This window comes from Schistocerca nitens, chromosome 1 (assembly GCF_023898315.1).
Source record: "Schistocerca nitens isolate TAMUIC-IGC-003100 chromosome 1, iqSchNite1.1, whole genome shotgun sequence".
Classification (NCBI taxonomy): Eukaryota; Metazoa; Arthropoda; class Insecta; order Orthoptera; family Acrididae; genus Schistocerca; species Schistocerca nitens.
This window is the reverse complement of record NC_064614.1, coordinates 784752440-784768754: the sequence shown is the minus strand read 5'-3', so window position 1 is coordinate 784768754 and position 16315 is coordinate 784752440. Positions and strand designations below refer to the sequence as shown.

General features: G+C 40.7%; 1 protein-coding gene across 3 annotated transcripts in view; it reads right to left on the bottom strand.

Annotated features, from left to right (window-relative positions):
* The window catches only part of LOC126261783 (E3 ubiquitin-protein ligase RNF185-like), a 69382-nt gene extending 53396 nt beyond the window's left edge, over positions 1–15986 (bottom strand). The window contains exons 1-4 of one of the 3 annotated variants that reach the window (XM_049958570.1): positions 15850–15986; positions 15631–15730; positions 15235–15447; positions 13403–13534 (exon numbers count right to left, since the gene is read on the bottom strand). In XM_049958570.1, the coding sequence (XP_049814527.1) occupies positions 13403–13534; positions 15235–15413 (311 nt within the window). In that variant the 5' untranslated portion in view covers positions 15414–15447; positions 15631–15730; positions 15850–15986. The other 2 variants (XM_049958571.1, XM_049958568.1) reach the window with 2 other exon arrangements.
* Between the last annotated feature and the right edge of the window lie 329 nt (positions 15987–16315).

Sequence of the window (16315 nt, the reverse complement as noted above, 5' to 3'; positions counted from 1 at the left end):
ACAACCCACGATGGCTTATGACAGGTGGAACATCAGCGTAAATGGAGAGTTAACGTCTTGTGTGGGATGCTTGGTACTACAATTATTGGCCCTTATTTCATTAATGGTAGTCTAAAAGGCACTGCATATGCCAACTTCCTCAGACGAATTGTTCTTCCTCTTCTGTATGAAGTGCCGCTAAGAACCAGAATCCTTATGTGGTATCAACACAATGGATGTCCAAGCACATAATGCCTTGCGCACATGTCGTGTTCTGAACTGAAGGTATCCTGCCAGGTGGATTGGTCGAGGAGGAACAGTTACTTGGCCTGCTAGGTCTCCTGATTTAAATCCTCTGGACTTTTTTCTTTGGGGATGGATTAAAGACGTTGTCTATCATGATATTCCAACTCCAGAGGACATGCAGGAATGTATCGTGCTTGCTTGTAATTCTTTTCAGCAGGCAACAATGGAAGCAGTATGTAATTCTTTCATTCAACATGAGCACCTTTGAATGTTCTACTCCTGGGCAATGGTACAGGAGAGTCAAAGACAATTTTGTGTTATGTTTTTACTTAGTTTTCATTTGCTTTCTGACAACTCCAGAAAGTGGACGAGTTTGTGACCCTGGGCTCAAAATCAATGTTGTGTTATGTAATTAATTAATGTTATGTTTCAGTGAATGGTACATTGTGATAAATTTTTGAATAGGTCTTTAGGAGAAGAAATGAATTAACGAATAAAAAAATACAGGGTGCCATTTACTGTTCATATCTTTGTAAAAAAGTTACAACGAAGGCAACCAAGCTGACTGATGTTCCCCTGACAGCTAAAGAACATTTGCTTGAAAAATTTTGTAATCTGCATCTGGACAAACCCTGTATATATATATTCCCTACTGTCATTTTTTGCTAACAATATTAGCTTATTCCCAAGAATAAGCAGCTTTCACTCAGTTTATACTTGGCAGAAATCAAACCTGCATTTGGATCGGACTTCTGTAACTCTTGTGCAGAAAAGTGTGCAATATACTGCTTCATCCATTTTCAATAAGCTACCACAAAAATTCAAAAATCCTAGCAGTAATGCACGTGCTTTCAGATCAAAAATGAAGAGTTTCCTCATGGGTCACTTCTTCTATTCTGTCGAGGAGATCCTTGAAAAATAAGCGGATTCTTGTTGTATCGTTGATTGGGTTTAAGCAAACTTATGGCTTGACTTTTTTTGGGTTCATAAACATTTTATTTTTATCTGTTGTAATTTCATGTACTGACACTTTCCATGACCTTGGAGATTTGCTCCTCAATTTGGTCCTACATAACTTGACATGTAAGGGGGGGGGGGGCGGGGGGGGGGGGGGGCGAGGGGAACCCACTGGAGGTAGGACCTGCTTTCTGTAGAGGCATTTCAAAATATTCAGTGATTTGAAGCCCTTTGTTCACAGATGTGTCAGCTGTTGAAGCCATGTTCATTTCAAGTCAAATAGTAGGCCCAAAAGGCAGATACTGCCCTTAAAATTTAAAACAGTGTCCCCCGTTGTGAGCTATGGTGGGTGAAAACTACGATGAGCATGGTTAAAGTTGACACAAGTAGTCTTCTCAAGTGAGAACCTAAAACTAGTTTTACTGGGCCTCGTTTCCACCCTGTTATGGTCAGCTGAAGTTGCCTCATGAACACTGTACAATTACAATTGGAGGAGTAGAAGGTCATGAAGTTATCCACAAACAAAGATCTTCTAACTGGGCTTCTCACTGCAGAGGAGATGCCATTGATAGCAATTGCGAACAGTGTGGCACTTAGTACACTACCTCAGGGACTCAGTTCTCCTGAACAAAGCAATCAGACAAGGAATCATCAATGAGAAAGTAAAGGTGGCTTTCTTTGAGAACTGATTGACTAAGGAGTGGCACACATCCACAAGGTCCCCACTCATGAAGTTGGTGAAGGATGTTTTATCTCAAGTGGTTTCTTATGCATTTTCAAGATTGAAAAGCATAGTGACTAAATGATTGCAGTGTAAGGGAGACTTCTGTATCTCAGTCTCCAGAAGAATTAAGTTGTAAAGGGCAGAACAGCAACACATGAAACCACACTAGTAGAAGCAAAGGTGATCCCAGCATTAGAGGAGCCACGTGAGGCAGATACTGAACTTGCGCTCTAATGTCTGTCTTATTCAGCTGATAAGGGATGCAGTCCGACAACTATTAGGGCTGGCACATTTCTTGCCTGGTTTCCATAAGGGAATTAATAGTGCTTCTTTCCAAGTGACAGGGCACTGTCCACCAAAACATGCCTGATTGAAATAAGATAGGACTTTGTCTTTGGCTCTGAAAGCATGGCATAATGAATCTGATCTGTTCCTGGAGCAGTGTCTCTGGCCAGGTGCAGAGATGGTTACAATCGCCAAACATGCAAGATTGTAGACCATCTCATTACACCTGAAATAGCAGAACCTCCTCATCTCCACATATCTTACAGAACATCTGAAACTAAGGAAACAGTTCAAGTGATGCAGTGATGGTAAAAACATTTTCAACTAAAACCTGAGCCATGTCTTTGGACATGTCCACCAAGATTCTATTTCTCAGCACGGCTGTAAGACGAGGTGTACTGCCCTTGTCTGAAATCAATCTGAGTCCCAAACTTGTGGAGTGGAAGCGAAATGATTAATGGAAATCAAGAATTCCTTCTCAGAGTTCCCCTTCCATTCTCTTATCACTAATCTCACTTGTGCTCTTACTGATCCGAAGGCACACGTTTTCTGTAGTAGGATGGTGTTCGAATAGCTGCATAGTTGTCTGTCTGGTTTTGATGACTGAGCATCATTCTTCATTCCACCAAAAAGCATGCTGTCACCTGAGGTGGTTGCCAAACTGGGGAATGCAAATGGTGGCATCTCATTGGATTGTACAGGTAACAGGCTTTATCACCTCCTGAGCACATTCCTGCTGTTTGAAGGTGGCATGTTGACTGTACTGTGACCAATCTGTCCTTTGAAGCTTCCCTCTTTGTGGTCTCCTGACTACCTCCATCAAAGTCAGCAGTTGGATCTAGACCAGAAAGTGGTCACTGGACTGGAACTTTGTGGCCACTTCCCACTGAACTGAGTCTGTAGAAGCTGGGGAGCAAAAACAGATGTCACCGAGTGAAGATAACGCTATAACTGTAGAAAATTATGTCATCTAAGCAGAGGTCAAACAGCAGATACACTCTAACCAGATGAGGTGCTCGATAATTTGACCCCTGCAGCAAGTGGTAGCTAAGCCCCATAGCACATTGTGTGCACTGAGGTCATCCATGAATAGGAATGGGCGTGGAGTGCCTGGAAGAGTTCTGTCAGTGCATCTGCATCCAACAGATCATGAGGTGGGAAATGTAAAGAATACACTCTGATCTTAACTGGTGTGAGAACTTCCACAGCAACTGGCTGTATTGGTGAGGAGTGTCATCTGTCTTTGATGAAAGCAGCCATTCCACCCTTTGCCCTGTCTCCAGTATCATCATCATACCTCCGCAGGTGGTAGTCCTTTAATGCAGATGTGATGAAGAATTTAAAATGAGTTTCTTGTAAGCAGATGAAGAACCATCTTTTCTGGACCAGGATCTATAATTCCTTCAAATGCAATCAGTACTCATCTAAGTTTCACTCAAATACAGAAAGACCTGTGTGAGCCATTGATTAGCATCAGCTGTTCTTGTCCTTCTCCCTTGGTGACGGTGATTTAGAGAAGAGGTCAGAGGAAACACTACACAGATGGTGCCTAGCACTCTAGTTCCTCCACGTGGAAATCAGTATCTGCAATCAGGAAGTGAGAGTGCTTACCAATCCAATGAATTTGCTGCCACTTTCTTCGATTTTGAATGACTTTTTTAAGAGTTGTCCTTACTTATGAGAGGAGTTGGTTGCATGGGTAGAGAGGGAAGCTTAGTGGGCTCCTGATGGTGTGAATTGGTATGTACCAAGTCCGTTGTTAATGCCTTCTGAATGGTTTCAGGGTGTAACCTTCCTCACTGCCCAGTACGTGAAGGCGAGGCGAAAGATGTAAAGAACACACTGTGATCTTAACTGATATGAGAACTTCCACTGCAACTGCTTGTAACGCCATGGTAAGAGGAAAAGGTGAAGAGTGTCATCTATCGCTGAGAAAAACAGCCATCCCACCTTTAGCCTTGTCTCTAGTAACATCATCCTTCCTGTACGGGCAGTAGTCCTGCACTCCAAAAAATACAACAGTCCACTGGTGAGCCTAACGGTAGTCCCTGAAGTAGGTCCAGAATTCATGGAAGAAGAGGTTTGGTGGTCCTGGCCAGCACCATCTTGGGAAACCCAGGGCCGCTGTGCCTTTATCCAACCACTATTGCTGGAGCTTCCTGGAAAAAACACAGCCCTTCCTTAAGTAGGTTGTGTGACATTCATTTTCCGATCCCTCCGCTGAGAAATGTCTGACTTGGGTGACCCTACAATTAGCTATGCAACTACTGGCATAGCCCCTAGCCACAATGGTTATGCGAATTCTCCTGCCTGGTAAGCAGGTGCCTACAGTAAGGTTCTCTCTCCTGGGGAGTAGCCGAGATGGAATTAAAGAGAAAAGGAATGAGGGGAGATAGAACAAGCTGCGGAACAGGGTGGGATTAGATGAGATACGATGTACTTTTCATTCTATAGATATATAACAAGATGATTCTCCAGCATGAAGAACATGACAGGAAACAAGAATATACAATAAATATTTACAAACAAAATCAGATTTACTAATGAATCTTCCACATATTCCAAGTGAAATGATCTTCACAGGTAAGGAGAGGAAAAAAAAAGTCTTAAGCATATTTTCATTCAAAAGGTAATAATAAATCTGTCAGAAAATATGTAAATATTCAACACAATGAAGTGCATATGATAATTATTATGCTATTGTAACCGCATATCATTAAGGGAGATGTAGGCAAAATTGGGTTTTAAGGGAGAGGTTAAGGAGTCATTCCAATTCCGGGAGCGGAAAGAATCACCTTAGGGGGAAAAAGGACGGGTATACACTCGCACACAGACACATATCCATCCACTGGTCCTGCTTGTGCCTGTGTATGTGCGGATGGATATGTGTGTGCGCGCGCGCGCGAGTGTATACCTGTCCTTTCCCCCCCCCCCCCCCCCCCCCAAGGTAAGTCTTTCCGCTCCCGGGATTGGAATGACTCCTTACCCTCTCCCTTAAAACACACATCCTTTCGTCTTTCCATCTCCTTCCCTCTTTCCTGATATATATAGTTGTATAGCATATTAGAAATACTGTCTCCAATTTTCACGGATGCAATAATAAAAAATCTGCCTTGTTTCAATGCAATGATAAAAAATCTGCCTTGTTTCAATCACTGCGCAGCACCATGCCCACTTTTCTAGATGACACTCCTCTTGTTTGTGATGTTTTATTACTTCCTGCTGTCATAAAAGCATCGGTAGATTATAGAATGCTGAGGACCCGTGTAAGTCATGTTATCTTTGCCTTTCGCTAGCTATCTTTGGCAGCTGTTATTGTCTGTGGTGCCGAAATATAAACATTTGTGTGTGAATCAACAGTTTCTACAAGTGAGTCAACATAATCACTGGAAGATAATTGTGAAGCTAAGATGATGATCAGTTCACAGAAGAAACTTGGAACTGGTGAAGAGTTTCAGTCCACTAAAGAGGAAGTGAATAGTGGTTTTAGGATAATTGATTTAGAAATTATGTGTAATATTATTAGTAATTCGTGTGCATGTGGTAACTGTGGCAATAAATCTTTAAGATTATATGACAGCAATGACAGAGATGGTATTGTGAGTAATATACACTTTTTTGTGACAGCTGTCAAACTGACATTCAATTCAAAACATCAGCTGCTAAGAATTGGGTGTATGAAGCCAACATATGATTCTGCTATGGGATGTATTGGTGTTTTATGTTACAATAATGGAAATGCAGAATTGAAGTGCTGAAGAGAGCTGGTATAGATCCTGGTGTGTTTACAACGAAAGCATTCTACACCATCAATGAGAGGGGCTGTTAAGTCAGTTCTTGGGAGGGGGAAGAGGCACTCTTCCAACCTTCAGTCTCATTTAGATGAGTACTGTTGGTGGAAGAGTGTCCCTGCTATTGTGTTTTTCGGGTTTTTTAAGGGCTGTTAGTAAAATGTATAGGCTGAAAGTGGTTTGTTAGGGTGGTCTGGGTGGGTGGCTGCAGCTCAGGGTGCGGTGGGTGGTTTTCTTTTGGTTGAGTATTTTTTCTCAGGGTGCGGTGGGTGGTTTTCTTTTGGTTGAGTATTTTTTCGTTGGTGTGTGTGTGTGTGTGTGTGTGTGTGTGTGTGTGTGTGTGTGTGTGTGTGTGTGTGTGTGTGGGCGCGTGCCTGTGTGTGATTGTGGTGGCCAACCTAGTTTGTGGTGCCAAGACTTATTTGTGGTAAGTTTTTGTTATTTTGTTTTTAGTGTATGTGTTGTGTGTTGGGGTCGAGGGAAGTGTTTTATTGAAATTTGTGGCTGTGAATGTTGATATTGGTATCGGGAGGTGTTTTTGAGCTATATAGGTCACGGGAAGTGTTTGATCCTAATTTATGCGATCGGGAGCTGATGTTGAGCTGTACAGGTCAAGGGAAGTGTTTGATCCCAATGTGTGGCTGTGAATGTTGGTATTGGTACTGGGAGATGTTTTTGAGCTTTATAGGTCAAGAGAACTGTTTGATCAGGGTGTATACGCGTACAAGGAAAAAAAATTCCTGGATTTCCCGGTTGAAATACACTTTCTCCCGGGTGAAAATACACTTTTTCTGTGTTCAGTAACAGTATACTCTTCTTTGGCACTGGAAAACTCATCAATCCCTTGAATGTTTAAGGTTTTATATACCGACGTAGCATTTCCCGGCACATTAGAAAACGAAACCCAGGGGGGAAAAACATGTTTTGAAAGACCTTTGATGTGCAGCAACATGTACGCTGCATATTTTTGTGTTACAAAGGTATAAATCTGAATTCCAACAAACATCACACGTCACTTTCCGAAGCATTGAAATAGAGATTGCGAAGCACTTTCGTAAGCCAGTCATAGCTCATGTCACGTGATCTCGCCAGCTGATGACAGCATAAAACAAGTGATGCAGTCAGTCAATACCAAGATCACTCTTAAGTAGCACGAACACACAAATAATGAAAGTTAATAGTTTAAATTAATATACATAGCAGTCACGTAAGAAGATTAATACGCTGGAAGAGAAGCTAAGCTGCCACATATTATGTTGATCTTTTTTGCGCTTGTTACACTTTGTAAGATACATCACACAAATGTGCCAGTAAAATTTTTAATAACGACGTAAATGTCTGATCTTCTGGGCTCGAAATTCTTCTAAATGGTCGTCCTCAGAGAGTTGATTTTTAAATGAGTGTCAAACGCTTTGTGATTTAAGAAATTCATCGTACATTCTCGCACACAGTTCATCTTGCGTAAACAGAAATTTACTTTGAATGTAACGCTTTTCAAAACACCAATCGCAACATTTTCCCGCGACGTGTTAGAAATAAGTTCGTTTCAGCAGTTGCCAGAGAGTGCCAGATAACAGGCGTCACCGCGCTTGCGCATCTACGATGATGCAGGAAACCCGATGTTCCTACGTGTAAAACATTAAAAGATCTTACACTATGACATAAAAGAAACAAGACATCAGAGGATACTTCAAGAGCATCGGAATTTCGTGAACCATACTAAAATGCATAATTCGGCTTAATGTGCACATTCGTATGTCCAAGTTCGGATGCAAATTTTCTTGGAGTACCAGTACTGTATTATCTTATGTTTGGTTCTTTATTATGCATAATGCCATGCGTGCACTTGAAATGCAGCGAACTGTTGGAACTAGCCAACACTGAAATTAAACACTTTGTTTCAAATAAACTGACTACCTCAGCAGAAAAGATTTAATAAAAGCCAAATCTCTTTAGCAAACCGACAAAAACAACTTCAAAGGCAATTAATGCTCGACTGTCAGAATGGTGGAAATAAAATCTAAAACTAATAACATATTTCAGCCTTCCGTAATTATGCGAGCGCATTTTAATTTATTTGCTAGCTCCTGGCCACAAAAATCTGTTTTGTTTTCATTTAACGTGAGAGCAATAAACGAAGAGGAAACAACAAAATCACTGAACATAAACAAAGGTCACGTGAATACGACCCACTTCCCCACCATAACTCTGACTGCTCTGTGCATCAGCTCCGGATCTACGATATTTCCGAACCGGGACAATACTAGATAGTAGCACCTAGCCACACTTCTGTAACCAGAAGCAACTGCACAAGCCCAGGAGCCTGCCCGTAACTGCTCAAACGAATGTAATTTAAACAGTTGTCACGTCACGCTCATCGGAGGCAATTTGTTGTTATGAAGCATTGCAGTCTTGCACACTTTTCTGTTGGCAGACGCTCTTCTGAGCATTGTGTTTCGTTGTTGTATATGACTCATTTCCTTTGCAACTTAAATTTCATTTCCGTTTTCTACTTTTCTCTTGTTCATGTTTTGTTGCTGCAGAATTATTCTGCAGTAGAGTATCAGTTCTTACCAGCCAAAATCACAAAAATTTAACTGAAAACTACAACAATGAAAAATTCCCGAGTTTTTCCCTGTTTTCTCCCGGATGAAAAAATTCCCGGGTTTTTCCCGGTTCTCCCGGGTCGTATACACCCTGTTGATCCTAATTTATGGGATCAGGAGCTGCTGTTGAGCTATATAGGCCAAGGGAAGTTTTCGATCCCAATGTGTGGCTTTGAATGTTGGTATTGGTATCGGGAGATGTTTTTGAGCTACAAGGGAAGTGTTTGATCCCAATTTATGGGATTGGGAGCTGCTACTGAGCTATACAGGGTAAGTCACGTAAGACATAACACCCCCTTTATTCCAGGGGCGATTGCACGTATCGGCATGCGGTTTTCGGCAAATCATAGTGGACTATGGGGCACATAACGTTGGTACATGCAACAACATTTATACTGACCAAGATAATGAGGCAAGTACATGTTTTTTAAATGGGACGCTATACCTTTTTTCTTCCCCCATGAACCATGGACCTTGCCGTTGGTGGGGAGGCTTGCGTGCCTCAGCGATACAGATGGCCGTACCATAGGTGCAACCGCAACGGAGGGGTATCTGTTGAGAGGCCAGACAAACATGTGGTTCCTGAAGAGGGGCAGCAGCCTTTTCAGTAGTTGCAGGGGCAACAGTCTGGATGATTGACTGATCTGGCTTTGTAACATTAACCAAAACGGCCTTGCTGTGCTGGTACTGCGAACAGCTGAAAGCAAGGGGAAACTACAGCCGTAATTTTTCCCGAGGACATGCAGCTTTACTGTATGATTAAATGATGATGGCGTCCTCTTGGGTAAAATATTCCGGAGGTAAAATAGTCCCCCATTCGGATCTCCGGGCGGGGACTACTCAAGAGGAAGTCGTTATCCAGGAGAAAGAAAACTGGCATTCTACGGATCGGAGTGTGGAATGTCAGATCCCTTAATCAGGAAGGTAGGTTAGAAAATTTAAAAAGGGAAATGGATAGGTTAAAGTTAGATATAGTGGGAATTAGTGAAGTTCGGTGGCAGGAGGAACAAGACTTTTGGTCAGGTGATTACAGATTTATAAATACAAAATCAAATAGGGGTAATGCAGGAGTAGGTTTAATAATGAATAAAAAAATAGGAGTGCGGGTTAGCTACTACAAACAGCATAGTGAACGCATTATTGTGGCCAAGATAGACACAAAGCCCATGCCTACTACAGTAGTACAAGTTTATATGCCAACTAGCTCTGCAGATGATGAAGAAATTGATGAAATGTATGACGAGATAAAAGAAATTATTCAGGTAGTGAAGGGAGACGAAAATTTAATAGTCATGGGTGACTGGAATTCGTCAGTAGGAAAAGGGAGAGAAGGAAACATAGTAGGTGAATATGGATTGGGGGGAAGAAATGAAAGAGGAAGCCGCCTTGTAGAATTTTGCACAGAGCATAACTTAATCATAGCTAACACTTGGTTCAAGAATCATAAAAGAAGGTTGTATACCTGGAAGAATCCTGGAGATACTAATAGGCATCAGATAGATTATATAATGGTAAGACAGAGATTTAGGAACCAGGTTTTAAATTGTAAGACATTTCCAGGGGGCAGATGTGGATTCTGACCACAATCTATTGGTTATGAACTGCAGATTGAAACTGAAGAAACTGCAAAAAGGTGGGAATTTAAGGAGATGGGACCTGGATAAACTGAAAGAACCAGAGGTTGTAGAGAGTTTCAGGGAGAGCATAAGGGAACAATTGACAGGAATGGGGGAAAGAAATACAGTAGAAGAAGAATGGGTAGCTCTGAGGGATGAAGTAGTGAAGGCAGCAGAGGATCAAGTAGGTAAAAAGACGAGGGCTAATAGAAATCCTTGGGTAACAGAAGAAATATTGAATTTAATTGATGAAAGGAGAAAATATAAAATGCAGTAAATGAAGCAGGCAAAAGGAATACAAACGTCTCAAAAATGAGATCGACAGGAAGTGCAAAATGGTTAAGCAGGGATGGCTAGAGGACAAATGTAAGGATGTAGAGGCTTGTCTCACTAGGGGTAAGATAGATACTGCCTACAGGAAAATTAAAGAGACCTTTGGAGAGAAGAGAACCACTTGTATGAATATCAAGAGCTCAGATGGCAACCCAGTTCTAAGCAAAGAAGGGAAGGCAGAAAGGTGGAAGGAGTATATAGAGGGTTTATACAAGGGCGATGTACTTGAGGACAATATTATGGAAATGGAAGAGGATGTAGATGAAGATGAAATGGGAGATAAGATACTGCGTGAAGAGTTTGACAGAGCACTGAAGGACCTGAGTCGAAACAAGGCTCCGGGAGTAGACAACATTCCATTAGAACTACTGATGGCCTTGGGAGAGCCAGTCATGACAAAACTCTACCATCTGGTGAGCAAGATGTATGAGACAGGCGAAATACCCACAGACTTCAAGAAGAATATAATAATTCCAATCCTAAAGAAAGCAGGTGTTGACAGATGTGAAAATTACTGAACTATCAGTTTAATAAGTCACAGCTGCAAAATACTAACGTGAATTCTTTACAGACGAATGGAAAAACTGGTAGAAGCGGACCTCGGGGAAGATCAGTTTGGATTCCGTAGAAATGTTGGAACACGTGAGGCAATACTAACCTTACGACTTATCTTAGAAGAAAGATTAAGAAAAGGCAAACCTACGTTTCTAGCATTTGTAGACTTAGAGAAAGCTTTCGACAACATTAACTGGAATACTCTCTTTCAAATTCTGAAGATGGCAGGGGTAAAATACAAGGAGCGAAAGGCTATTTACAATTTGTGCAGAAACCAGATGGCAGTTATAAGAGTCGAGGGGCATGAAAGGGAAGCAGTGGTTGGGAAAGGAGTGAGACAGGGTTGTAGCCTCTCCCCGATGTTATTCAATCTGTATATTGAGCAAGCAGTAAAGGAAACAAAAGAAAAATTCGGAGTAGGTATTAAAATTCATGGAGAAGAAGTAAAAACTTTGAGGTTCGCCCATGACATTATAATTCTGTCAGAGACAGCAAAGGACTTGGAAAAGCAGTTGATCATAATGGACAGTGTCTTGAAAGGAGGATATAAGATGAACATCAACAAAAGCAAAACGAGGATAATGGAATGTAGTCAAATTAAATCGGGTGATGCTGAGGGGGTTTGATTAGGAAATGAGACACTTAAAGTAGTAAAGGAGTTTTGCTATTTAGGGAGTAAAATAACTGATGATGGTCGAAGTAGAGAGGATATAAAATGTAGACTGGCAATGGCAAGGAAATCGTTTCTGAAGAAGAGAAATTTGTTAACATCGAGTATAGATTTAAGTGTCAGGAAGTCGTTTCTGAAAGTATTTGTATGGAGTGTAGCCATGTATGGAAGTGAAACATGGACGATAAATAGTTTGGACAAGAAGGGAATAGAAGCTTTCGAAATGTGGTGCTACAGGAGAATGCTTAAGATTAGATGGGTAGATCACGTAACTAATGAGGAGGTATTGAATAGGATTGGGGAGAAGAGAAGTTTGTGGCACAACTTGACTAGAAGAAGGGATCGGTTGGTAGGACTTGTTTTGAGGCATCAAGGGATCACAAATTTAGCATTGGAGGGCAGCGTGGAGGGTAAAAATCGTAGAGGGAGACCAAGAGATCAATACACTAAGCAGATTCAGAAGGATGTAGGTTGCAGTAGGTACTGGGAGATGAAGAAGCTTGCACAGGATAGAGTAGCATGGAGAGCTGCATCAAACCAGTCTCTGGACTGAAGACCACAACAACAACAACAACAACAACAACAACATACCTTTTTTACAATCATTCGAACGCTCTGAGAAAGACGTGTATAGTGATGTAACGCATGTTGCTATTGTGATTCAAACTTTGCTTAAAAGAGGGCGGATGAGGATTTACCTACGTAGCGTAGGACGAGCATGCTGCATAGAGTACGGCAACTCGGCCTGCGGGACGTGCGAGGCGTGCTTACAATCTGCAGCTGCTTCCGACCGCCTTGACCTTCAATTGTACAATATTTCCCAGCGTCTTTTAAGCGAAGTTTGAATCACAATAGCAACATGCATTACATCACTATATGCGTCTTTTCCAGAGCGTTCGAATTATGGTAAAAAAAGTATAGCATCCCATTTAAAAAACATGTACTTGCCTCATTATCTCGGTCAATATAAACGTTGTGATTATTGTGCATGTACCACAGTATGTGCCCATAGTCGGCTATGATTCGCCGAACACCGCTTGTCGATACGTGCAATCGCCAACGGAATGATGGGGGTGTTACGTCTTATGAGACACCCTGTCTAGGTCAATGGAAGTGTTCGATCCCAATTTATGGGATCTGGAGCTGCTGATGAGCTATATAGGTCAAGGGAAATGTTCGATTCCAGATGATATTGTGTTTAGAGGAACTTGGGGAGTTTTGTGATGTCTTTTTTTCTTTCGTCGTTTTGCATGGTTTTGTATGGGGGTGGGTATCTAAATTTGTTTACATTTAGTTTGTCCCCACCCAAAAACCCCCAATTTCCCGCGCTTGTCCTGTTAGTGTCATTGGGCTTTTTGTGGAACGTGTGGGTGTTTGTTTTTCGATGTATTTTCGTGTTTATAATGTGTACGTAACGAGTTTATATGCGCCATATTGGTATCGTGGTTTATGGCCGTTTCCGCCATATTTATGACATCATGGGTCAAAGCAGACGGGCGGGATCGGATGCTTCCGTATTTCCCAACGTAATCTCTACCACCTTCTAAGCAAAGGAAACAGGTCAGATAAGCCAGCAACAAGTAGATACAGTCATATACAACTGCATAAAGTAATCATGAACTACGCAGCAACAAACTTACCTAGGATCCTCTTGTTTGGTGCTCCCTCTTCCATACAATGGAACTACTTTCTCCTTGCTGATTGCAGCCTTACATACAGGGCACATCTGACGGTTTGGCCTCGTTTCAAGCCATTGGTGTAAACATGGCCAACTGAAATAATGTAAGCATTAAGAGAATCATGTTTCAAAACACAAAGCAGTATACACATTAAATATCTGATATTATATTTAAGCATATAGGAAAGTTATATTTCCAGCATGAAGATCAATGCTAATAATAAATTAAGATTACAAAGTGAATTCCTACACAGAAACTACAAAAAGGTGGAACCTCCACTGTTAATGCTGATGGTGGCATGAAATAACAACATAAATTTCAATTTGTAATAGCTTGCCAATAACATGTCCTTTAATTAGTTGACATCTGTTCAAGATACTAAATCCCTGCCGCTAATTTCATACCAGTAGCAAAATAACAGAACCAAATACAAATTTTTGAGTCCCATATAAATCTACTATCCACAGTTAAAGCTGAACAGTGAATTAAGTTTTTAATGGAAACACTGAACCTACCGAAACTATCTTCTTAACCTCCTGACACAAACAAATTAACATTCAAATCTATTATGTGAAAACTTACACTGTACTAAGTATTATCATTATTCTCAATGTTCTACCCCTAATTGTGCACATTTGCCACATCATTACATCAAGACTACATGATAATTTCAAATATCTATCCGACCATCCTGAATTTTTAATAGCTTACGTACAGATACAAATAAACAAGGTAGGGAAGATCATACTGAACATTGACAGTCAACACAGAAAACTATACTGCACAGACATCTGTAGAGCAATTGTTTTATATACAAGTGCTATACAAAAGTGAGTGGTTTTCCTGTAGGCTCTAGTGTAATAGTTATCGGTTCTCTTGTTAGGTACCTCTGCTGCACAGTTTTGAATTACTTGACCAATGTGTTAAAATGACGGTTGGATCTAAATGGCAGTTTTTATACAGATAGTTTCACAAGTTCAAGAATTTTGTTATTGTGAACATTACAGGACAATATGCTAATTAAAAATTTTTGTAGAAAATCACTAGGGAGACATGTTGCTATGGTTGGCTGATTTAAGGAGCGGGGGGGGGGGGGGGGGGGGGGCAAACAGCGAGGTAATTTGGTCCCATCGGATTAGGGAAGGTTGGGGCAGGAAATCGGCCATGCCCTTTCAAAGGAATCATCCCCGCATTTGCCTGAAGCAATTTAGGGAAATCACCAAAAACCCAAATCAGGATGGCCGGATGAAGGTTTGAACCATTGTCATCCCGCTTCATTGGTGTTATGGGTGTAGTCAATAAAACCAGTAACAATTCAGTCAATGGAATAATACTACTAAAACAATAGTGGGAGGCACTAAAGAAAAGAACTATCAGTAGAGTAGCTTCCTAAGAACTACCTCCTCAAACATATCAGTCTAGTAACAATGCGAGCCATCCAACATAAAAAGAATTGAATAGTAGCAGTCTTACACCCATCCTGCTAATCAGATCTGGGTTCTTGTATATCTGAGTAAGAACCAAAGGGGAAGTGTTTCACAACAATGTGAATTGGAAACACTAAATCACTGAATATGCGGAATAATAGTTACGAAGACACGATAAACTATTTGATATTAACCAGCAGATGACAGATCGTAACATAACTAAAATACCGGTACACTGCAAGGAGAATCTGTTTCTATTGCTACTCCAGTGTGTGTGTGTGTGTGTGTGTGTGTGTGTGTGTGTGTGTGTGTGTGTATGTGTAGTTATAACAAAGTAGGAAACGACACAAAAACGTAGCAACATACCAAAACAGATGACCACACAAGCTCACTACAGCATCTCTTGCAGTATCTAAACAAATGTTACATTCGAACATTCGTTCGTCTTTTTCCTTGTCTTTTTCTTTCTCCTCGCCATTGTTACTTCTGGAAGGTCCTGGTTCACTGCCACTACGGGAAGGCCCTGCTTCACTTGTGATTGTCATTTCTCGAATTTGGTAATGAATATGGGCAATATTCCTGAAAATATAAAAACAAATATCACGGTATCAGTGACACTGTTTTCGAAGATGGGTGTTGAACAATTACGATGCACAGCATCCTGTTTATGGGTAATCAGCGAATGATAATCATGACAACGCTACCACTGAAAATAAACTTTTGTTCGTAACACAATCTGACAAATCACGATACTGTGCTTACCGGCCAAGTAACAGCTCGACATTAACATCATAAAATTCTTCAAACACTTTCAAACTACTGCACCATACTTCTACAAACGTAAAAGCTTAGCTCATTTTCTCTGAAAAGTAATAAGCAAAGATCAAACATATACCACCGTCAGCAGCAAAAAACTTTAATAAAAATGACACTGAACAGTCCAACCCCAAATTTTAACAAAAACACTGTCTATCAAATTACATTCATCTGATCACGTTATTATCTTTGACCTTCGTGTTACAAACAACACCAGCCAAACGTTTCTGATTGGTGAGTACAAGGTTGTCACAGATGAACAATAAATACAACTTTATGTAGAGCCGACGTGTATCAATCAGGGAGTTTAGAAAGCAACCTCCTTGATATACAGTCATAAGCTTATATAAAAACGTATTTTTATAGAACTAGCAAATAATAGTTCATAATACTGGTTACTAACGATTAACATTGTTTAATATTCTAGATGGATATATTACCTTTTAAAAAGTTTCCAGTATTTTGATCACTACCCAATTTTTTACTTTGGCAGTTATACGCAAACTACAGTATTAGAGATGTTCTTATTTCACCTAATATAAGTGTCTGCTGTCTTATCTAGGTACTTTTTCAATGCCGATATTGTGTTTTAATAATTTCGGAATATTTAAGAATTTTCCTATACTGGTCT